This window comes from Tiliqua scincoides, chromosome 3 (assembly GCF_035046505.1).
Source record: "Tiliqua scincoides isolate rTilSci1 chromosome 3, rTilSci1.hap2, whole genome shotgun sequence".
Classification (NCBI taxonomy): domain Eukaryota; kingdom Metazoa; phylum Chordata; class Lepidosauria; order Squamata; family Scincidae; genus Tiliqua; species Tiliqua scincoides.
In genome coordinates this window covers 76,008,293-76,032,283 of record NC_089823.1, presented here as the reverse complement: position 1 = coordinate 76,032,283, position 23,991 = coordinate 76,008,293, and the positions used below count along the sequence as shown (strand labels likewise).

The 23,991-nt window shown below is 42.4% G+C and overlaps 1 protein-coding gene across 2 annotated transcripts in view; it reads left to right on the top strand.

The window, feature by feature from the left end:
• Positions 1-23,991, top strand: part of PTCHD1 (patched domain containing 1) — a 58,294-nt gene that overhangs the window by 5,473 nt on the left and 28,830 nt on the right. Inside the window, exons 2-3 of one of the 2 annotated variants that reach the window (XM_066621923.1) lie at positions 21,418-21,438; positions 21,604-22,078. In XM_066621923.1, the coding sequence (XP_066478020.1) occupies positions 21,418-21,438; positions 21,604-22,078 (496 nt within the window). Of the gene's footprint in view, positions 1-21,417; positions 22,079-23,991 lie in introns of both variants that reach the window. The other variant, XM_066621922.1, reaches the window with a different exon arrangement.

Below are 23,991 nucleotides of genomic sequence, written 5' to 3'. Positions count from 1 at the left end.
AAAATGCGATTGAGAATAAAAACTCTGGCTCATGGGTTTGTTTTTTCTTGTTTGTGTTAAGTCTAATGCGGAGCTAGTTGCCAAAAGAACAGGGTGCAAGGATGTTCCTCCCCCCAGTCCTTTTAATAGTGTACATGTTCAGTGATGAACGGTTTCCTTTGTTTCTGCATAATCTGTGACAGGGGATTGCACCTTTACAGCACTGGGCCTTCACCCTGCCTTCTGCTTCCATGGCTCATTGATGCATGTTGATTTTAAATGGGAGCCTGGATAAACTCCGAGCAGAATGGGATGCTTCCCTCAGTGTTGGTTTTGTATAATCATGATGCATTTTGGTCAGGGCCAGTGAGTGTACCACAACATCAGTGTTTTTTGTCAAATCATTAGACTCAATTCAGGCAGCACACCAAACCAGAGCAGTTTCTCGGCAATCATTTTCCATCTGCTCAGCACTCCTGTCTCTACGTGCCGTGGCCTCTAAAGATGGAGCAGCAGCCATAACAAAGGTTCATCCATTCAGACTTCACACCAAACCAAGCTTCATCATCATTTACCATGATGTTGCCATTGACAAGCCAAGGGTTGCAATCCATGGGCAAACTAGACTATGAAGTTATGATGTGAAATAGGAATGCAAGGGCTCATATACACATGTTAGCACTAGCCCACTCCCTGGTTTGCATCTGCCCTTTTATGACTTTTAGTGAATCTTGTTCCCAATCCCAAATCCTGACTACAAGCAGTGTATCTGCCACTGCAGCACTGGGAAAGTTCCGTTTGTTCCTACCGCAGTACTTGTGTTGCCATCAAAAATGCTGCTCTAGGCAACCAGAGTTATGATCCTGTGCACACTTACCTGGGAGTAAGTCAGTGAACTCCATAGGGTTTACTTCTGAGTACATACAGACACTATTGTACTGCACTCTGCACTCTGATCATAATCTAGTTTAAATGAAATAATGTGTCAATAACCAATGGTCTTTCTGAAAGAGGTGGCAAACTCCACTATACAAGTACATAGTACTTCTTTCTGCTTTTGTTGGAATTCTTAGCCATACCCCACCCCCTATTAGAAGACTGTACGTGTTGATTATCCCATTAATAGCCTGACTTTGCCGAGCAAAGTGGCTTTACAACTACCTCAGTGGTTTATCATTAACCCCTAGCATTTTGTAATTGTATGACCTGGAAATCACATTCGGCTTAGAAATAATGAGATGTAATATGCTTTGGGGTAAGATGTCATCAGTATGATGATTACACTCATGGCCCAATCCCATCCTCGAAGTGTGCTGGCATACTAAGGGGTTGGCCAGCATGGCAGGCTCTCCACTGTCACAGAAGCCAAAAAGCTGTGTGCTGCCAGCAGAGTGGGGCAAATTGGCCATAAACAGGATTCTGCTGGTGGAGGGGCAGGGATCAGGAGAGGGGCAGGTTGCAGCAGCACCAGTGCTTGCCATCTCCTGAATCCCTGCTCCAGTCTGATCTGTCTTCAGCAGTTTCTTCAGAACTATGCCAAAGAACTGGCACAGATCTGATAACTCCCATTGGAAACCATGCAGTGGCCAGGAAGGTATTTCACTTCTTACCTTTCACGACTGGCCTAATCCCTGGACAGCACGCTGAATACAGCATATGCAGAGCCGACATCCCTGCATGTAGCATGCTGTCGCAAGACAGGATTAACCCACCTTCTCTCTTGGTCCTTTTCAGTGCCACCAAATGACATGGTAGAGACCCTAAACCAGTGTTTCTCAAACTATGGGTTGGGACCCAATAGGTGGGTCGTGAGTCAATTTCAGGTGGGTCCCCATTCATTTCAATATTTTATTTTTAATATATTAGACTTGATGCTACCACGTATTGTGACTGCATTTGGGGAAATGTTGCAGGCCTGTACTTTTAACAAGCTACTATGTATATTATTTTAACAATGATAGTAAATGGGACTTACTCCTGGATAAATGTGGGTAGGATTGTTAAAAATTTTTCCTGCTTGATGATGTCACTTCCAGTCATGACATCACTTCCGGTGGATCCTGACAGATTCTCATGCTAAATAAGTGGGTCCCAGTGTTAAATGTGTGAGAACCACTGCCCTAAACAAGTAGCTGCTTTCCTTGAAGGGTGGACTGAATGAAGATGAATAAGGATGAGGACCAAATTAGAGTGAGAAGCTGCAGTGGTACCTGTACTGAATATTGACGGTCAGAAGAGCAAATAAACTAGAAATGGGTGGATCTGTGTTCTGAATGGAACTGTACTATTCGTAAAAGGTCAGGTGTACAGTCTGGTAGTCTTACGCTCATGTCAGTCTTTGTCCTGAAACCAAAAATGCTAGGGAAGTGTTTTTCTACTTAATTAAAGCCCAGATTCATAACTCCAAAAGTTAAGGTGCTAAGTGAAATTCAATACCTTATTATGGAATTAGCTATAAACATCTCAGAACTGAATGATAAAGGAGATGCTTAACACTAAACAACCTCATTTCATTAGAAAAAATTATATAGACCATAGCTTTCATTAAAATGGCATTTGCAGGATCCCAACAAGTGGCAAATTGCACAGTTAAATCAAACCGTCTTGTGATTTTTCAGCATGAAAGTATGATCCAGCATTCTGGTCTATTGCAATAGACAGCCACCTTGAATGGCTTTATGTTGGAAGGAAGGGGATGAATAGGAGGGTAATGTTGGAAAGATTATTATGGTGGTAGACTTGGTAGAGGCACAGTAGCTGAGTGGTTAAAGACACTGGAGTGTCTGCTGGAAGGTCGGCAGCCAAGGAGTTTGAGACCCCAGTGCTGTGGAACAGGGTGAGCTCCTGTTACTTGCCTCAGCTCCTGCCAACCTAGCAGTTCAAAAGCATGCAAATGCAAGTAGATAAATAGGTGCTTAGTCATGCTGGCCACATGATGCCTTCGGACAAGGCTGGCTCCCTTGGCTTGGAAATGGAGATGAGCCCCTGCACCCAAGAGTTGGACACGACTGTGCAGGGGAAACCTTTACCTTTTTAGAGTTAATATTAGGAGTTGTTAAGTGAATTGTGGTGATAATTCAGACTTGGAATAGGAGGAGGGCTAGTAATGTAGGGTGGTAGGAAGTTCACTGTTGGAGGATGAGGAATAAATGGGGATATCTGGGGGTCACTGTTGGGGAGCTATCATGGTAATTATGGGGTGAGGGGAGTGGAAATTAGGGGAAAGTCTGAGGGTTAATATTGGGACTGTTATGGAGTGAGGGGAAGAGTTGGGTGGTGAAAACGAGGGGAGTGGTAGGGAGGTAAGTTGGGGAAAACTCAAGTGGAGGGGTTGGTATTGGTGGGGGATTAAGGGCCCAGTCCTGTCCAACTTTCTAGCACCAGTGCATCCACAATGCAGCCCCGAGGTAAGGGAACAAATGTTCCCATACCTTGAGGAGACCTCAGTGAGTGCCCTCCACCACAGGATGCAGTGCACGCCCCATTGGCACAGCTGCACCGGCACTGGAAAACTGGATAGGATTTGACCCTAAGTGATCATGTAGGAGGGGAGGACTTTGGGCTAGGGAAAGGGAAGAGATGTATGGGGTGGAAAGGTTGGTATTGGAATAAAACAAAAATTGGTGGGCAGTATGGGAGAATTAATGTAGGGAGAAGAACATTTGGAGTCTCATTGGGATGTGGGGGGAGCTTGAGTTTAGTTCGGAGGATGGAAAGTTTAGTGTTGGTTGTGAGGTATGGAGCAGTTCTATCTTGGAATGTATCAAGGTAACTGTATTTTCAAGGTGCTCTACAAAAAATATGCCAGGAAGCCTGAGATTTTGGGTTTAATAATGGAAGGGAATATGTGGAAGTGGAGCTTACAGAAGGGTGGAAGTAAAGTGTCATTTGGAGTGGGGGAAGGGAGTAGGCGTTGTAGAGTTACTTTCTAGTTATTTGGCAGGGAAGACTTGGAAGTTTCAAGCTGGACAGTCAGGAGGTTGAACGTGCAATATCAAGTGTCTGCATCTTAAAAATATGTATTTGAAAAGAATTTTATGTATAAATAATTTTTCAGACTTTTGATACTTTAGCACACAGCTCTGCCATGGCAAATTTTTACTAGTTTCCTTTGTATAGAATGATGCAGAGAGAACCTCCTACCCATGAAACAAAAATGCTCTGTATTTAGCAGAAGCTTGGGCTCTTTGTGTATATATGAGGGGGTGTTAAAAAACATTATTCTCCCCAGATGTCAAATGCACTAGCTATGCCACTGTTCTAGGGTTCAGGGAGTATCACACTAACTGCTTGCGTCTATGGGTGAAGGAGGCTTTACTCTTATAATAATACTAATACTAATACTAATAATAATACTAATAAAATTTGTATAGTTCCATCAATTGCATGATACTTTACAGAAGAATAAGACTGTTCCCTGCCATGAGGCTCTAGCAATCTAAAACAGACGCAAGAGGGACAACAGAGGAAGAGAAGGAGAATGGTACCAGGGAAGAAGAGGAAGGATTTGCAGTTATTTCATGTGGACGTACTTTGACTTAACTGCAGTAAGGGAGAGGGACTAGACCAGAGGGTAGTGACAAAGGCTTCACAGAAAAGGTGAGATTTCAGGAGGATTTTGAACAAAGTAAGAGAAGGAACAGCTCGTAAGTGTTCAAGGAAACCATTCCTAGCATAAAGGTCAGCAAAGGAGAAAAGACAGATAAAGCTTGTTTTAGGAAGCAGGAGACCTTCAGATGGTTGAGAGTCTTGGAACTGGAACAGCAAAGATCCCAGGCAAGAGTATAGTGGAGTATGAGAGATAAAAGGTTCAGAGGGCCAATGCCATGGAGGGCTGACAAGGAGCTTGTGCTCAGGGTCAATCAAAGATCTCCTAACACCTGAAGAGGTGTGCCAAATGCTGATTCTCCTCACCCACTAATGCACCAGCCTCTGCTCTCCCTAATCCCTGAATTGGGAAAGCGGGGTACCATTGCAGCTGGAACCATTTCCTCCTGCTTCCTCCCCCTCCCCACCCCTGTTCCACCCTCCTCCACGCCTCTAACTTCCCCCGCTGGTTTACTGCTCCAGCAGGTGGCCAGCTATCCAGCAACATGTGCTAGAAGGTTCTGGCCTTCTCTCCAGGGCTCTGGCTGCTTTGTAGCAGCCACCGCTGGCAGAACATGCATTCTGCTAGCTCTTCAGGATTGGGCTGAAAATCGAGGCAGTGGGAATAAGTAGCACACTCCAGGAATTTGGAGCAAAGGGTAGAAGTTTGACTGTGCAGTCATTGGAAAGGGGGAAAGGATGGTTTCTTGAGAATGGTGGACACATTGGCATTCTCATACAGTCGGGAAGGAGAGAGAAAGGTTTGTGTGGACAGAAGTAGAACCAGTGGAGATAGTAACCAGGGGGTTGGAAGGGGATATGATCAAGGGAGTTACCCTGAGGGATTCAATGAGAATATCAAGGTAGTCAACTTGCCAGGGAAGACAGGGAAAAAGAAGAAAGGGTTGAGAGATGAAGAAAAGGGGGAGCAGGAAAGGATGAGAGATTGGAGCAGATCGCTTCAATTGTGGCTTTGAAATAAGAGGCAAAGCCTTGAGAAAAGAACAAGGACAGGGACAGGTGTGGGGCAGACCTAAGGAGGATGTCAAACATGGAGAGAAGCTACTGAAAATGCATATTGTTGGTGTGGCTCATGAAACTATAATAATGTTTGGCCAGAAATAAGGCAGATGAGAAGGAGAAGATGAATTTTTGATGGATGCAGTTTGCCAATTGTTTAGTTTTCCTCTACAGGCATTCAGCAGCATGAGAGCATGAACGAAGTATTTGGATGAACAAGAGTGAGCCAGTGATAGGCATGGGAAGGGCAAATAGATTGTCAGGAGACTGGAGCAAATATGTCCAAAACCATTTTCATTGAGGTCAAGTTGTCAGAGGGTGCAAGAGAGGAACAGATCACGGATAGTGACAGCTTTCTGGACAGATCCCAAAGGGAACTGGGAGACCATCAGTTACTGAACTAGATGTGGAAAGAGAGAGAGAGAGAGAGAGAGAGAGAGAGAGAGAGAGCAGGAAGGTGCACTGATGCTGTAAGCAAGGGACGGAAGGCAAAGAAAGATGAAGAGACAGAAAGTTGGAACTGTGAGCAGTTGGACTGACAAGGTAGGAATCAAAAGGTAGGTAGCTTGGTCACAAAGAGGTGCCAGTGTCCTTTGGCACTGCACTTTGGTTACCACCCATGATGGCTAGCCAGGCACTGAAATGGTAGCTTGAGCAGCAGATCCACTCCTAGACAAGGTTCAGGTGATGCTGAGAGAGAGAGGAGGATTGCTCCAAAGAGGAGCAGCAGCTTCCTTGGCTGGTCTCTCTGTAATTCCCTCCCTTGGTCAGAGCATGGTCACCAGTTCTCAGTTTCTAACATCTACCTCAAATAAAGACATCTCGATAGCACCTCATTCAGTTTGGATACAAACTGAACACCTTGAGGGAATATCAGGAGGTCCATAGAATATTTTAGTGTCATTAATTTTGGTGACTATTTGTCCTTAATAAAACTAAAGTTTTCTCTGCCAGTATATCAAAAAAGTATAAACATTGCACCACAAGAGAGGAGAAGAGAAGACAGGGAGAAGGATCCAATCATAGAGATTCTGAAAGCCTGACAGTCTTAAGTGGAAATAAGGAGAAGCATAAGTCCAGTCACTGTGGCTTAAAATATTATTTAAAACTAGTCTGTGTAGGCCTTGTGTATCTGTGTAGGTGTCCAATCTCTCTATAGCCAGTGGTGAGTTGTCATTTCAAACGTGGCTAACAAAGTTCCATCTCTAAAATTTTGGTAATGTTTTCTGTAATTTACAGAAATATTATGCATTTGGGGTAATTTTATAAATATTTTAACTTTAAAACACAGAACAATTGTGATGAGGCACTCACCTGCATTGGCTAGCAAAAGGACCAATACATCCCAAATGGCTGTATGTATCAACCTTTCCTGTCCTATAAATATGCTTTAGGATTGTGGTGTTGACCTTCCCTCCAACTGACTAAATCCCAGGACTAAATTCCATTCCACTGAGGGAGAATTCACTGAATATGAGCATCTTTGTGAAAAATGACCATACCGTTTATATTTCTTCTCTAGGGAAGAAAACAATTGCTGGGAATCATGTGGAAGACAGGCAAAACTGATAGTAATCCCAGAAGTGTTTTGTTGCTCTGCTTGATGGATAGAACTTATAGCAGGGCTCTGTATACCCTGTGCTTAAAAAAAACAACTGAATTCTTTGCAAAGTCAACATGGATTCTGAGACCTGTATAAATATGCAATCAAAGAAAAATTGTCTGTGTGTATATAGGCACTCTTTCTTATTTTTTGCATTATTTCTTGATTCTTTTGTGTTCTAGAGAGCTCGTGTAGCGTAGTGACTAAAGGCCCAATCCTAAGGGCCTTTGCGCTGGTGGTACACTCATACTGCTGACTCTGGGTGTCGCAAATGTGCCATAAGGCACATTCGCAGCACCAGAGGGGAGGCCTGTGTCATGCTGCAAGAAGGTAAGTGCTAGGTGGCGTAGGGATGTGGGAAGGGTGGTAGGAAGGGTGGGGGAAGGCGGAGAGGACAGGATGAGGGATTGGCCCAGGAGGGAGTGGGACCAGCAGAGACCTCCTCCATCACATCCTATGCCCCGTGTCCAGCACAGAAGCTTGACATGGAGATTCTCAAGTCTGCGCCAGCTATTTGTGCCTATGAATGCCCCCTTCCCCCAAGGAGACCTCCAGTGGCTTTCTTGGTCCTGCAGGATATAGCGGCAGCCATTTCAGTGCCGCTGTAGCCTGCAGCACTGGGAGCCTTAGGATTGGGCTGTAAGAGACTGAACTGTGAGTTGGGACCTCCTGGTTCAAATCTCATTCCGCCATGAACTCTTGAGGTGGCCTTAGGCAAGCCACTTCCTCTCAGCCCCATAATCCTTACCTTGCAGGTTGTTTTAAGGATAGCACCAATTTAATAAAGGTGAAATGCTTTACACGCTCTAAAAGCACCACACAAATGCTACCCATTGTTTTCTGGTTGCTAATGGGGATGATCATAATAAACCTAGAAGGGCAGGCTCCATTTCTGTCACTTCTCCAAATGTTTCCAGTGTGCCTTCAGTGCTGTCATTTTATTTCTTTATCTCAGTACTTATACTCTGGCTTTTGGTCCCCGAAAGGGCCCCCAAGGGCTCCCTTAGAAGGACTGCAGACTTGCCTAGTAGGAATGCTGAAATTCTAAGGATGCTAAACCCTGTGCTCAGTGTCAGTTTCCATGTTTGACTGTGCAGTCACGGAAGGGCAGAAACCACATGGCCCTGCATGCTTCTGTTTACTCTGTCAGATAGCTTTATATATGTGCTATGGAAAATGTCTTCTGTGTGATGGTGTCAACATTCCCATATGAATTCTGACAACCCCTGTTTGAATTTTGTGACTGTCCAGACATTTATATCTATTTCCACAGCACACGAATGCAGAGAAATGCACCTAAATTGCCTTTAGGTAAATGAAAATGATACACCAGTGAATGTTAGCAGGCAAAAAAGTCATCTAGGCAAACAGGAACATTAACAGCCCAATGCTAACCAACTTTCCAGTGTCAGTGCAGCTGTAATGCAGCCCTGAGGTAATGGAACAAACATTATCTTACCTTGAGCAGGCCTCCATGACTACTCCACCCCTACTGCAGGATGCAGCTAGTGCCCCATTGGCATGGCTGCATCAGCACTGGAAAGTTAGTAAGGATTGGACTATAACTAAACTTTGGAGATTCACAGTAACATAGTATCATATATATTCCGTACACATACAGAGTAAGATCAAATCATCATTTTCAGTAACTGTTAAAACCCCTAGTATATTTGTTCTTTGGGATCCACCTGTGAGTTTCACTGCCTTCAAAAAGAAACTAACTAACCAGTCCATAATCCCTCCTCTCCCATTCACTAGCCATCCATGAGATTCCTGCAAACCACTAGGAAGTCACTTGCCTAAGCAACCTTCTGGAACTCCAGTGTACGCACATCACTAAGACAGAACCACAAAAATAGATTTGTTTTTGAAACAGCCTCTTTAATTTTGCCTTCTGGGATATGTACCAGTGGAATTGACCTTTTCAACATTTCCCCCCTGAAAGCTCTGAGGATTTTTTTTGCTCTTTAATGAGATAACCTGAGGTTCTCCAGTAATGACTCTCCTATAATGACACGGCTCCAGAGGGCTCAGGCTTTATAAAGGGGAAAAAAGTCACCTGTCAAAAGGTTTTTGACCTTACTTACCTGAAGTGCCCTTTTTCATTCTAACCACAGGTTGCTCTTTGTCCTTGGTCTGAAAGTCAATCTGTAAACAACAAAGGGCAAAATTTATAGTTCCTTGGTAGTGTCACAAATGTCAGGCTGTCATACCGGCAATGTTTCTCTGTTTTGTCAGATTACTCACTCTGCTGGAACAAAATATATCCATCATGCTAATTTTATATGGTGAGCTATTTATCTCCACATGTCGAGTGACACAGCATAATTTAAAGTAACAATGTATCGTATTTCCCCTCCAAATTACCATGAACCATAGTCTGAAAACTAAAGAAAAAATAAACACATTTTTGGAGATGGTTGAAGATAGGCAAGCTATTATGTGAAATACAGAAAATAACCTCTTGTTCTTCATTGTTACCAAAATTAGCTTGTAATTGTTTTCTGTGGACCTAATATTAGCAACAAACAGATCCTAATTCCCGGATTTGTATGGATTTAGCTAAGGAATTTATTTTCAGTGACAAGGCCCATTCTATTTGGTGCCTGAAGTTAAAGAACAGAGGCTCATTAAATTCATGTAGGGTGCTTTTTCCTGCCCCCCACACTTTATTTTATTATGTATTCATCTTTTTAAAATACTGTTGCCTCTCCACCAACAGGTGCAACAGGGATTCAGGATTATGGGGAAGGACTTCTGAGTTGGAGGGCATCCAACTCTCATGAAAATCAGTGGGAGTCTTTCTGTTTTCTGAGTAAGTGTTGGACTAGTTTAAATTTGCTTTTGGTTCAGAATTTGATTGGGAACCTTCAGGTTTAGCAGAAAAACCTTTTTATCCCTTCAGGTGTCTTTTTTCCCCTAGATTTTTAATTTATGTTTCATTCTTTTACTTTTCAGCTTTAAATTTGATCACAGGACCCTGTTATACAGCCACCTTTACAAGATTTCAGGTATTATGTAACTGTGCAAAGAAATGCCCCTGACCTTCTATTATAGAGAGAAATGTAATTTGTTTAAAAGAAACTGCATAGACTTTAATGTGCCCTGTGGTATTCTTTAAAAGAAGTCACCAGTTTCTCAGATGATACTGTGCATTGTACTCGGGCATTTGTTTCTTCATGGAAGGAGATCTTTGTTTTTATATTCATTAGGACCTTATTAATAGTTTGGGAAACAACAATAACATACTACCTGTTTTTCTCTGCAGACTGCCTATTGTTCCCCATTTGTTCTTAGCTTCAGCTGTGCTCTATCAGATAGGTGCTCTGTTAAACAGCCTAGAGATAGGTGCTCTGTTGAACAGCCTAGAGAAGGACTGATGGCCCATGCCGGTGGAATGCACGTTCCACCAACGAGCAGTTGCAAAAGCTAGATTAGCATGGCTTTTTCCATGGATAATCCTCCAGATTGGAATGAATATGTGGATGTCAGTCTCATGTGGGTTGACACTCACATATGAGATTTCCCACAAATGTACTGCATGTTTGATCTGGCCTTATGGAGGCATATGTAAGCAGGTTAGAATACAGGTGGGCCCATGTTTTCCATGAGTTTGGTACCCGTGGATTACATCATTTGGACCTGGGCCCTCATTGGGGCACCTGGACCCTCCGAGTACAACCACAGCTGTGTTCCAGTCACATTCGGTGGGTCCAGGTGAGGCCCTAATCTTATTTGGGTATCCACGGGGTTCCAAGAATGGAACCCCCATGGATAACAAGGCCACCTATACCTTTTTGGTGATACAATGGCAAGACTGGGCTCCTACAGGTCTTTTCTCCCTGTCCCAGGTTGTTCCCTTACTGACTCCCAACACCAGCCTTTACTGAGAGCCCTGAGAGGAACACATATATGGAACCTAAGAAGCTGCCTTCTTCTGGGTCAGACTAGTGGTCCATCCATTGAGTAGCAATGGCTCTCCTGTCCTAATGAGGTTCACAATTTAAAAAGAAAGTCACAAAGAAGATGCTAGCAACACCACTGGGAGGGTTGCAGTGCTGGGATTACCAGGGACAAATCTATGGTGAAACCATTTTGAAGATATTCTGTATAGCTCTGATCATCACACGTCAAAAAAGACATTGTAGAACTGGAAAGGATTCAGGAGACTACAACCAAAATGATCAGGGGGCTGGAGCACGTTTCTTATGAGGAAAGACTACAATGTTTGAGGCATTTTTCCTGAGAAACAAGCAGATGGGGGGGCTATGACTGACGATTATAAAATTATTTATGATTCAGAGAGAGGGAAGTTCTGGTATCTCTTTCATGACACTAGAACAGGGGTTTCCAAACCATGGCCCGGGGGCCAGATGTGGTCCGTGGCTATCCGGCCCGCGGCAAACATCTGGTCCCTGCAAGCCTCTGGTCTGCTCATCTGAATGTGACCAGAGCTGTGCTCCAGTCACATCTGGAGGGTGTTCTGAGGGCTGGGGAGGCCACACGCCTCCCTTCAGAATGCCTTCTAAAGGCCTAAAAGCATCACTTCCTGGTTTTCCTGAAAAACTAGATTTTTTGAGCCATCTGAAGGTCTGAGGCTTTCTAATGTATTTATTTAATTTTTATATTTAAAATTTATTTATTTTTCTGGCCCTCGACACCATGCCAGATATTTGATGTGGCCCTCTGGCCAAAAAGTTTAGAGACCCCTGCACTAAAACCACAGACCATTCAATGAAATTGATTGGTGGGAATTTTAGAATAAACAACAGGAAATGCTTCTTCACAGTGAGTAATTAATCTATGGAATTCACATCACACTTGTATGGCTTTGTAAGAGGATTAGATCATTGCATGAAAAACAAGTCTATCACTGGCTACTAGTTATGATGGCTGTATGTCACCTCCAGTTCAGAGGCAGCACACATGGAGGGCAATGGTAGGACAGAGGTATGCCATCATCTCCTGCTTGTGGACTTCTCAAAGGTAGCTGGTGGGTCCCTGGGCGAAATGGAATGCTGGATCAGAAGGGCGTTTGTCTGATGCAGAAGGGCTCTTCTGATCTGTACTCATTGGTACATTTTTCATTATTCAAAATTTTAACATAAGAACATAAGAAGAGCCCTGCTGGATCAGGCCAAAGGCCCATCTAGTCCAGCTTCCTGTATCTCACAGTGGCCCACCAAATGCTTCAAGGAGCACACAAGACACAACCTGTGTCCTGGTGCTCTCCCCTGCATTGGCAAACTGAGGTAGCCTACCTCTAAAACCAGGAGCTTGCACATAACTACTATGACTTGTAACCCATGATGAACTTTTCCTCCAGTAATTTGTCCAATCCCTTCTTAAAGGCATCTAGGCAAGATGTCATCACTACTTCCTGTGGCAAGGAGTTCCACAGACTAATTACATGCTAGGTAAATAAATATTTTAGAATGGTATCATGCTGTTTAATGTACTGAAGTGTGTGTCTGTGTGTGGTCTTCTCTTGCAAGAAGTGAATGTAGGATAACTAATCCCATCTCGCAACATTTAGGGCAGAATTATGCTGCTGGGGTGGAACTATGAATTCATTTCTGTGATTGTTAATCCTCTCCAATTAATACTTCCAGAGATGGCTAATTATCATTTGAACCAAGTCTCCAAATGAAATTCATGACAAAAACTAGAAGACAGTTGTTGAACCCTGGTTATGAATGGCCTGCCCAAACGATAATCTTGAAGTGAAAATTTGTGGGTTATTTATCAAGCTAACTTTAAAAAAAAATATCAAATTAACAAAAAAAAAAAATGATTTAAGTCATGGTTGGCAACTAGATTGGTCAGCAGGCTTAGAGTTGTGGAATGTTGGGCCAAGTTGTTTCCCAAGTTCTTCCCTCTCATTAACTGCCATTGCTCATACTCATAGCTAAAAATCTCCAGCCAGCAGACTGCCTTGCCAAAGTAGGTAAGAGGGAAATGTAGGCAAAATGACTTCTGTTTTTGCCAGTTTGCCCTTTCTTCTGAAGTAAGAAGGGGGACAGCATTTCAGTCATTAAAATGCCATAGATCTTTGATGGGCCAGCTGTTGGTTGACTTGATTTGACCTCTGGACTTCCACTTGCCCAGTATAAGGCAGTACAGACTTTCTCTTGATAAAACAGAAGCGGCATTGCATGGCAATAGTAGCTACACAAACATGGTGATAATGTTTTCAAAGTGAACATTTCTTTTTTGTCCCTAAGCAATTAAGAAAACATCTTAACATATTCTGGGGGAAAAAATATCTGCTCATGTTTTAATACCTATTTGGGGACAGGAAGGAAGGAAAGGTGTGTGTCATTCTGGCAAATATAATGTTATACAAATCTCGCTGCTGCAGTGTTTAGGTGAGATTGCAGCGTTCTTGTGTCTAAAGTTATTTATACCGAGAGAGCTGCTAAATTATGAGCAATGACTAAGCAGTGCCAGTCGCCCTGTGTGTGTGTGTGTGTGTGTGTGTGTGTGTGTGTGTGTGTGTGTGTTTTGTTTGGGATTTTTTGCATCTCAGTTAGGAATTCCTCCTGCAGATTATATTATTATCCCCTTAATTTGCCCTTCCCAGCCTTTAGGGGGGGAAAAAACACCTTTTGTTGATGACAATTAATTGGAATTGAAAACAAACTTCTTGATCAGACCAAGCTGCTTTCCTGCAACTTTTTCAAATCCAGCTTTTGCATTCACAATTCTGTCCCGATTAAGTGTGCACTAATGCTGCCCCAATTAAGCATCTTTCACTGTCATTAAACTAAAAAGTTTCCTGGGGAATTCCTTTAATATACTGTGTCCAAATGAATTAGCATGTAAAATAATAATTCACATTTATAGCACCTTTCATGTTTGATATCAAACAAAGAAAAAGGCACGGAAATGAATTGCTTAAAAAATGAATTATGGAGACTGAAATAATGAGTGAAAATTGAATGCAGTTCTGCAGCCTTTCTCAATGGGGAAGATTTGGTTGTTAGGGGGTAGGCAGCAGTAGCCCTCCAGGTTTGAAATCTGCTGTGTTTTCCTAATCGTAATGAGTCGGCAGGTGTTGGCAACAGTTAGCAATAGGGGTTCTACTGTGTTGCTGTAATAGCCAATATCACAGAGCTGCAAATGCTTCCAGAGAGACAAGTAGCAATTACCAGGACATCTAGAGTCGCTACATGTCCATTTTTCACTAGGACAGTTTGAAAAATGAATATCTATGTCCAGTCCAGATCCAGCTGTTCCCCAGCCATGTTTTTTCTCCCCTCCATTGCCAGAATTTAAGAAGAGCTCTGGAGGATTTGATAAAAGGATTATTTGCTACAATGGCCAACCCAATATGTCTCAAAGTTTGCAAAAGGGCCAGGAAGCCAACAACCCTCCACTCCTTTCTGTTTCAGCTTAAGGTGTTCAGATGGATATAATCTTTGAACTTAGAGGTTCCATTTAGCTATTTTAGGTAATACCTTGCTAGCATTGTCTATCTTCTGACCATTTTTTAAACATGAAAATGCACATAGCAAAACTCATCAGTCACTATAAAAAAAAAGAAGCTTTGGTAGGGTGTGTGATCAATGATGTAAAAATAAGTAACAGGTTGAGGAGATGTAGCTCGTCCCCTACAGCTGCGGTTTTCAAACTCTCCAGGAGTTTGAAAAGCGCAGTAAGTCTTTGCATGAGAGGGAAGGAAGGCAGCCGGAGGAAGGCAGCAACACAATTCCCAGGATTGTGTCACTCAGGGGGGCTACAGGGACTGGGATGCACACACCAGTCCCTGCAGCAACCTTCCCGGGATGCGGGGAGCCCTGCACAAGCGTCTGCAGGGCTCCACAGCATGCAGAAAGTGAAAGTGGAGCGTTTGCGCTGCACTTCCGCAAAACCGGACTAATACAATTTTTAAAAAACTAATGCAATTTAAATTGGCTTAAAAATACCACATTGGCCCACATTTAAACTGGCTTAAAAATACACAGAGAACGTAACAGTAATAAAGTAGCATACAGTGCAAGCCTGTTCAGGTTTATTCAGAAGTGCCACTTGCTTCAGTGAGGCTTACTCCCAAGTAAAGATGCATGAGATCACAGCATTACACTACAGTCATATGCATATCTATTTGGAAGTAAGCCTGTCAGTGGGACTTAGGGTCCAATCCTATCTGACTTCCCAGTCTCAATGCAGCTGCAATGCAGCAATACAATATTGCTCATTCTCAAAATGTTCTCTTACCTTGAGAATCTCTTACCCACAGGATTCAGCATACACTGTGTTGGCACAGCACTGGGAAGTTGGATAGAATTGGGCACTTATCCTCAGGGAAGTGTGTACTGGGTTGGTGGGCCATAGAGGGCCAAAGTTAGCATTCATGCTGCCTGCTGAGGCAAAGAAGTGACATCATTGAGAAGATGATTGCCAGAAAGAAACACTTTGTTCTTACATAGAAACTCATTAGCTGCAAATGATAGATGAGAATATGTGCAAATCTTGTTCATATTTTCAAGATAAGAAAGCCCAGTTATAACAGGGGCCAGATAAATTGCTTCTGGGGACTGCATTCAGCCGGTAGGCCTTACATTTGTCACCCCTGTATTAACTCATTAGTTAGTTCTCATCTTTTTGGAGAAAGCAAAAAGTTAGGTACATTGGCTTGCCTACTCCAGCCTCCCATCCCATACTCCATCCAAAAGCTTCAGAGAATAAGTATAATGAAGCTCAAATGTGTTGCTTATAAAGGGCTTAGAAGGATATCACAAACTTTGAGGAGGTCTCTGTGACTGCCCCCTGCCTCCCATCCTGTTGGCATGTCTGCATCAGTGTGGACAGTTGGATAAGATTGGGCCCTAGGTCTCCTACATGCAGAGAGGTTAGGTTTGGAGCTCTAATACTGATAGCACTTGAAATAAAGACCTGTGTGGAAGAGAAAATATTCATACATAATATGGCAATTCTTGCTGACCAGAGAAAGCTACGCTTATCCCATTCAGACAGACCCTTTTAGTAATCGCCTCCTTCAAGGGAATATAATGAAGCTTGTAAAATGCAGTAAGGTCAGCTGAGATATAAACCCCCAGGTGTTTATTGGCCTTATTAGGGTAGTTAAATATTCTTCAGCCCCACCTTGAGTACAGAAGGTAAGGTTATAGTTATAATTTCAACCTTTTGCAGAATAGTTTTGCTGCCTAAGACCAAAAAATAAGTTTCTAATTTCTTTATGATATTGGGTTAGAGATAGAAAATTTCCAGAAATTTTGAAGCCATAAGAAAATATGTGTTTTTCTTCTCCTTGTGGGAAAGACAGTGTGTGCGTTTAATGTGGGGGAGGGGGGTTTGGAAACTTATGCAGTTCTTTTAATCAAATCTAAATGTACTTCCTTGCTTTAAGAAAATGAAATGCAGTATGCATGACCTAGCACATAAATGTGTACTGTTTGATATATTTATAAAATTATAAATGCCTTCAATTTATTCCAAAAATAATTACAAATGTATCCAGTGTTAAAGATGGAGCACAGTAGTACACCTGAAGGTCCTGAGTCATAAATGGTAGCCAGCTGGGAACATAGAAAAAAATTAAAATAAGAGCTGAAAATAAAAGCCACCTATTTTATAGTAAACAAAATTCAGTTTTTATTATTTGGACTTAGAAACAAGGGAATGTTTTTTATGGTCAGTGTTGGGTAGAAACAGAAGAAACCATACCAAAACTCTGAACAACTGTTTATTGGAACCTACCATGAGATGAGAGTACACCACAAAAGTGATTAAAAAAAAACTTCAAACTGATTCCAAATATTACAATGGCAAGAAAGGAACAGTATCTTTATCCAGCCTAAGAGGTCACAGTATGGACTATCCATAAATCTGGATATTGAGTTAATTTCTATAACACTGAACACATCATTGTTCACAAAAACCAAGATAGTAACCACAGACAAAATCAGCCACATGAAACCCATATTGTATCATTGAATCATGTATTCTTGACAATGCAAACCTATCATGTTTCTGTCTCTAATTGGAATCCAGTATCTGAAAACTCAGTAGCTTCTGATTCTGAACTTTCATTTTTATTTCCATGAATTTCAGAGAGCTGAACACAAGATTCTCTTCTCAAGTTAGCTTGTTTCTTGATTTATGTGCATTTCCAAACATTAGATCATTTCTTTGTCATGCTGCATAAGATGAAGCAAACTGAAGCAGGTGAGAGGCTTTGAGAATTGTACTTGTCTATAATTACAAGAATTTCTAACTGCCTCTGTCTTGCATAGCAAAGAACCTCGTGACGCATGAAAGACTAACACATTTATTATAGGTTTTTGTGGATAGTCTGCTCCATCAGATGTATAAAGTATTATCCCAGGGTGTGTGGAAAAGGAAAACATCTATAAACCATGATGCCAAATGACAATACAAAAGATATTTCCTGTGACACTTCTGTGTAAAGGTCAAATGTACAAAAGATATGCATAGTGACAATTCACAACACAAATAATTGATAACGAAATCCTCCTATCTTTGCTAAATTAGTTCAACCTGCAATGTGACAAGAAACCATTGTCTCAATTAATGCTTGATCAAGGAGAATCAAACTTTGCCTAAAATTCTAATTTGTCAGTTCCATGCTGGAGTCTCCCTTTGGTGTTTGCCATTTTAAGAATGGTGACTTTCAAATCTGCAGCAGACTGTGTGGGGATACAGAAATATTATCCCACTGGTTTCTCAATAGTGCAGTTTTTGATGTCAGACAGGTGCCCATTTATGCTTTTGTGTAGAGACTGACCTATGCAGAAGAGATTTGTTGGTAGATGTAAATGTGAAGGTAAACGGGTAAATCTTGGTGATGTTATTAGGCCATATAATAGTGTTGCCTGAGGGAATATGGGGGACAGGGTTGGCATTTGGGTTTCTTATATAGTCTGATCCCTGTAATGTGGTCTATTGTTGCTAGTGAGTAGCTGTGGAAGATTGAAAAGGGCTGCCTGTGAGCAATGACAAGCCTAACACTCAATGACTCAAAGAGAGACATGTCATTGTAAAAGATGGCGTGTAGGTCGCTGAGGAGACATTGGAGTGGTTATAGCTGGGAGCTGTACGTGGCAGCCAGTGCTATGCTAACGTTTTCTCTTTAGAATCTTGGAAAAGGGGGGGGGCATGAAGGAAAGAAGAACAAAAAGTTTTCAAATTTTTCTGGGTATTTTTTAGGGCCTTCACATCTCTGTCTCAATCAGAGCCTGTCTAAAATTGGGGGGAAAAACCATATCACCAACATGTTTATGTTCCAGAGAACCAGAATTTTAGGAGACCTCTTTAATACATCCAAACTTTATAAGATCATTGTGGACGCAATCCTAACCAACTTTCCAGCACTGACGTAGCTGTTCCAATGTGGCATGCACTGCATCCTGCAGTGAGGAGGCAGCCAATGGGGCCTCCTCAAGGTAAGGGCATGTTTGTTACCTTACCTTGGGGCTGCATTGCTGCTAGGTCAGCGCTGGAAAGTTGGTTAAGATTGCGCCCTGCCAGAGACACTACAACAATGCCCAGGCTGCCCATTGTCCCCTGTGCAAGTACTTCTAGATGAAGAAAACATTGGGATCCAAGGTTCTTCGTGGAAATGGAAACTGTCTGCATTTTGTTAATCTTTGAAAGAATAACCTTCATTCTTGAGGAAACCAAACACAAACACCACTAGATCCCATACACTTGTATCTGCCGCTTTAAGATTTTGAATTACTGCATAAGACATATCCTGACTGCCTCTTGGTCTTTCCATACACAGTTCTTATTAGCCAGCCTCGGACACCATATTTAAATGCAATGCAGATGATGGGTGTTTCCACTGAAACATACCACTATATTCTCTTTAACGTACAAGGGAATGTCCTTAGTAGTTTGCTGCACTCAGGAGCAAGAAGTTATTCAACCTCTGCAGCAGAGTTTCTCAAACTGTGGGACACGACCTGATTGTGGGTGGGTTGCAGAGCTGAAACTGACAAACAGCTGAGAAGGAAAATGCATGGATCCCTATGGAAAGTGAAGCAGAACCACATCGCATTTTTACTCATTTGTAGGTGGACGTGCCTTAGTCCATTGCAAAGGGCGGGCCAAGAGGAATCCAACCCTACCACCATGTTCTGATCCAATGAACGCAGTCCCCCAAAAACACCCAAGAGGAAGTCCCTCCCTCCAAGCTGACAAATGTATTGAGACCTATGGAAAATGAAACTAAGCTACGTGTTCGCGTTTACTTATGAGTATGCAGACATATCTTGGCTCATGCTGTATGTCAGGCAGAGGGAATGCAAGGCCACCAGAATGATCCTGATCCAATGAAAGTGGAGCTCAACAAATTCTCCAGAAGGCAGTCCCCTCCCCCTTATTCTAAAAAGGATAAAAACAGAGGCTTGAGCTGGTAAGGTGATTTTTTTTTCCTTTTTACACATTTAAAGCTAGATGGGTCCTGATAGTGATATGGTTTAAAAATAAGAACTTAAATTGAACTGGGCACTGGATAGGGCTGAAAATCTTACTGATTTGGGGGGAGGGTTAAGGTCATTGCAGGCAAGCTACAGAGAGAATACACTAGGTGGAACAGTGTTGGCTTCCCCATCTCATCTCCCCTTATTTATTTGTTTTACTTTAATTATATGTAATTATTAAATTTGCTTGATGATATCACTTCCAGTGCGTCCCAGACAAATTGTCATTCTAAAAAGTGGGTCCCGGAGATTAAAAGTTTGAGAATTACTACTCTACAGGTTAGGATCAGTTCCACATCATCCAAGGACAGTGAAAGAAATGTCCCCTCAGAATATTCTCAATCTGAGAATCAGAACATCCCCCCATCTCTTACCAAAGGAAGGAGCATAAATGTAAGGGAAACTACATGCCCCCTACAGACCCAAGAAGTGAAATAGCTTACCATCATTACCTCCATCTTATCTAGATTCAATTTCAGGCTGCTTAATCTCGTCACTCTACCACAGCCTCCGTTTAGAACCAAGGTAAGTAGTTTATGGGTGTATATTTAATAAGGTATCAGCTGAGTGCCATAAGCATATTGAGGATATTTAGTCTCCCAGTGGCTTCATAGAGAAATGAGACAGAGCCTGACACACAACCAGCTTGGTCAGTATTGTCCATTCTGACCAGCAGTCTCCAGATTTCTGAGAGATGTCTTTCCCAGCCCTATCTGAAATGCTAGGGATTTAACCTGGGACATTTTGCATACAAAGCAGGTGGTCTATCACTGAGTTATAGTCCCTGGCCAAGCACCACATATCAACTCCCATGGGGCTGAGCAGGAGTTATCAGCAATGATCTGGTGAATGTGCTCTGATTAAAAGAATGGAATTACTGAAAAGCCAAATCCAACACCCATACTACTTGTTCAAGCTGGGTTATCAAAACTGTATGTTATACTATATCAAAAATCTCTGAAAATCCCCATTCACTTCTAGATGTAGTTCATCCACCAGGGCTATTAAGGTCAGGTCAAGAGCTGCATAACCAAGGAGGTCAGCCCTCCAGATATGACTGCAATAGCTCTTGTCACCACATGTTTACCTGCTCTAAAAAGGGACATATGAAACCTGTTTAAAACCAGCTAAATTAGTCATATCTTATGATGGTTTCTTCAGGAGTAGACACATAATTGTCTCTTTACTTGTTACTGTGCAGAAGGAGCACCAAAATAGCCCTGCGCATGACAGGTTGCCTCACCTCCTACATTATCAAAAGAGATGCCATAATTTTAACATTAGAGTTACTAAAAAGTTACTTTTATATTTATATTTGATCCGTGACATACCCTTTTACGTGTAGTAGATCAAGTAACCTATACATTTAAGCCTTTGCTGCCCAATGTTGCATATACGTAACAGAGATCAAATGTGTACACCTGCGGGCTGGGCAGAAATGGGTTTAGCACAGTAGTTTATAAAGATTGGGGTAGACAGGTTTGGGGGGGGTGTGAGACAGAACGCTACCAGCTGATGCGTACAGTGTTTCTATGTCTGAATCTAATTGATTTATGGAGAACAGTGTTGGTAAAAGGTAACAATACTTTCATGCATGCTGTCCATTTTCAGCTGGTACTTATGATTATTATAATAGTTATTGAAACTGACTTGGTTGGTTAGTTGAGAGAAAACTGTGTTTGATCAAGCTGATGCTGCTCTGCCTGGTATAACGCAAGATTATCTGATAATGTGTGTGATTTTTTCTTTCCCTTGTAGCTGCACTCTGCTGTGACCAGGATTCAAGTACAAAGACCTGGTTTTAATTATACCTTTGCCCATATCTGCATCCTAAATAATGACAAGTCTTGCATAGTGGATGACATTGTGCATGTCCTGAAGGAGCTGAAGACTGCTCGCTTGTCTAATCAAACTAATTTTGCTATCACATATCCAATCACGCACCTAAAAGATGGCAGGGAAGTATACAATGGGCACCAGCTTGGTGGTGTCACGGTGCACAGCAAAGACCGGGTGAAGTCTGCCGAAGCCATTCAGCTCACCTATTACTTGCAAGCAATCAACTCCCTGAACGACATGGTGGCAGAAAAATGGGAATCCAACTTTTGTGACACTATTAAACTTTTCCAGAAATCCAACCAGAATGTCACAATGTATCCCTTCACTTCATCTTCTCTTCAAGAGGACTTCCAGAGGACGAGCAGGGTGTCGGAACGTTACCTGACCACAAGCCTGGTTCTTGTGGTCACCTTGGCCATGCTCTGCTGTTCCATGCAAGACTGTGTCCGCAGCAAACCCTGGCTTGGCCTCCTTGGGTTGTTAACTGTGAGCTTGGCTACTCTCACTGCAGCTGGAATAATTAATCTGACTGGTGGGAAATATAATTCTACCTTCCTGGGAATTCCCTTCATCGTATTAGGTAACCATCTCTTTTTATGTTATTGCTGTGGGTCTGTCTGAATTATTTTCTTGGTCTGAAATATTGCTTGGACTAACGCTACCACAAAGAGAGCAGAGGTAGGATGATGATAATAAGCGTTCAGGCCATCTAGATGGGCCACAACTTGTCTGATCATTAGTCACTTTCAAAACTGAGAGAGCTGACCGAGACTCTCACTCAGACATTTCTGTTTACCATCATACTGCGTACTGAACATCAGTTCATATGATATATGTAATACTTAGAATTGTTATTTATATTTTTGCATGAAATAGAATCTAACTCCACAGGCAAAGATGTTCTATAGCATAATTTTGAGGACCATTCTGCAGTGGAAAATGTATGTATCAACACACGGAGTTTGCAAGAGAAAGTAAGGGAGAAAAGTCAAATGCATGCTTCTCTATGAAAAATCTGGTCAGCTTTGGTGCCTCGCTGCACAACAAAATATTGCACAGCTCCTCTTGCTGAAATTAAAATATCAGTTGCCTTGGTGAATAAGAAGAACAATGTGAATCTTCTCATTTACATAGCGCACAACATACTGTCATTATGGTCTTTGCCGAGTACATATTGTTTTTTACCACTGGCATTTATTTTAATCAGAATTAGCCTAGGAAGCAATCATAAAAAATCCTGGCTTGATTTTTGATTAGAGATCCTAGGTTTACTTTTTCTCTGCATAGCATAGCTGAAAGATGCATAGCTGAAACGGAAGGTGTGCGTTTTCCAACAAAGAAAAGATAAAACCAATCACATTCCAAAACTCAGATTTTGCAGCTAATTCAGCTCTGAGAGAGTGGTCTTGGGTCCAACTGTTTTTAATGCTTTCTTGGAGATTTTGGCCGTGCGCGCGCGCGCGCGCGCACGTGTGTGTGTGTAATTCTCCTTGATTTAAACTGTACGAAGCACCATGACAAAATGAAGGTGAAAGCCGCCAAAATAAGAAGGGAGTCAAATGAGCATGAGCCTAATGGTGTTTTTTTCTTTCTTATTCAGATGCATTCTGGGAACACATCTGGTTTAAATTGTGATTGGATCATATAAGAAATGACTTCAGCCACAAGCTGGTCAGCCCAATCCTAACTAAATCAGTTGGTCAGCCCAATCCTAATTAAAGAAACACTGGTGGAAAGTGTGTTCCACTAACACTAGTTGCTGCAAAAGCGCTGTAAAGCACTTTGTGGCAGCGCAGGAAGCTGGCGGGCCTGGCAGGAAGGCTGGAACCTTTCCTGCATGTGCCAGTGAAGCAACAGAGGCCTGTCCACACAGGTAAGCCCAGTGCAGGGGACAGAACAGGGCAGGGGGAAGACAGAATGAGGAGGAGATGGGGCAAGGGGTGGGCAGATCAGACTTTGGAGGAGGCAGGTGCCCACCAGATCCCATCCCCCTTCCCGGACTTGATCCGCCTGCACGGATTAGTGCAGCGAAATCGCTAGTGCAGGTCTGAGTTTGACCAGTTGCAGCTGTTGGGGCTTACCATTTACCCTGAGGAGACTTTCAGCAGTCAAAAAGCCCCTGTGGGATGCAGTGGAAGCCACACTGGCACCACTGCATCACCACATGGAAATTTAGGTAGGATTGGGCTATGTGGCTACAATTCTATACACCCTTACCTGGGCGTAATCCCTATTGAAAGTAATTAGACTTGCATCTGAGTAAACATGAATAGCAGTGTTTCTCAAACTTTTGGTCGGGACCCACTAGGTGGGTCGCGAGCCAATTTCAGGTGGGTCCCCATTCATTTCAATATTTTATTTTTAATATATTAGACTTGTTGCTACCATGGTAGGTGACTGCATTTGGGGGAATGTGACAGATCTGTACTTTTCACAGACTACTATATTTTGCTTTTAACAATGACAGTAAATGGGATTTACTTCTGGGTAAGT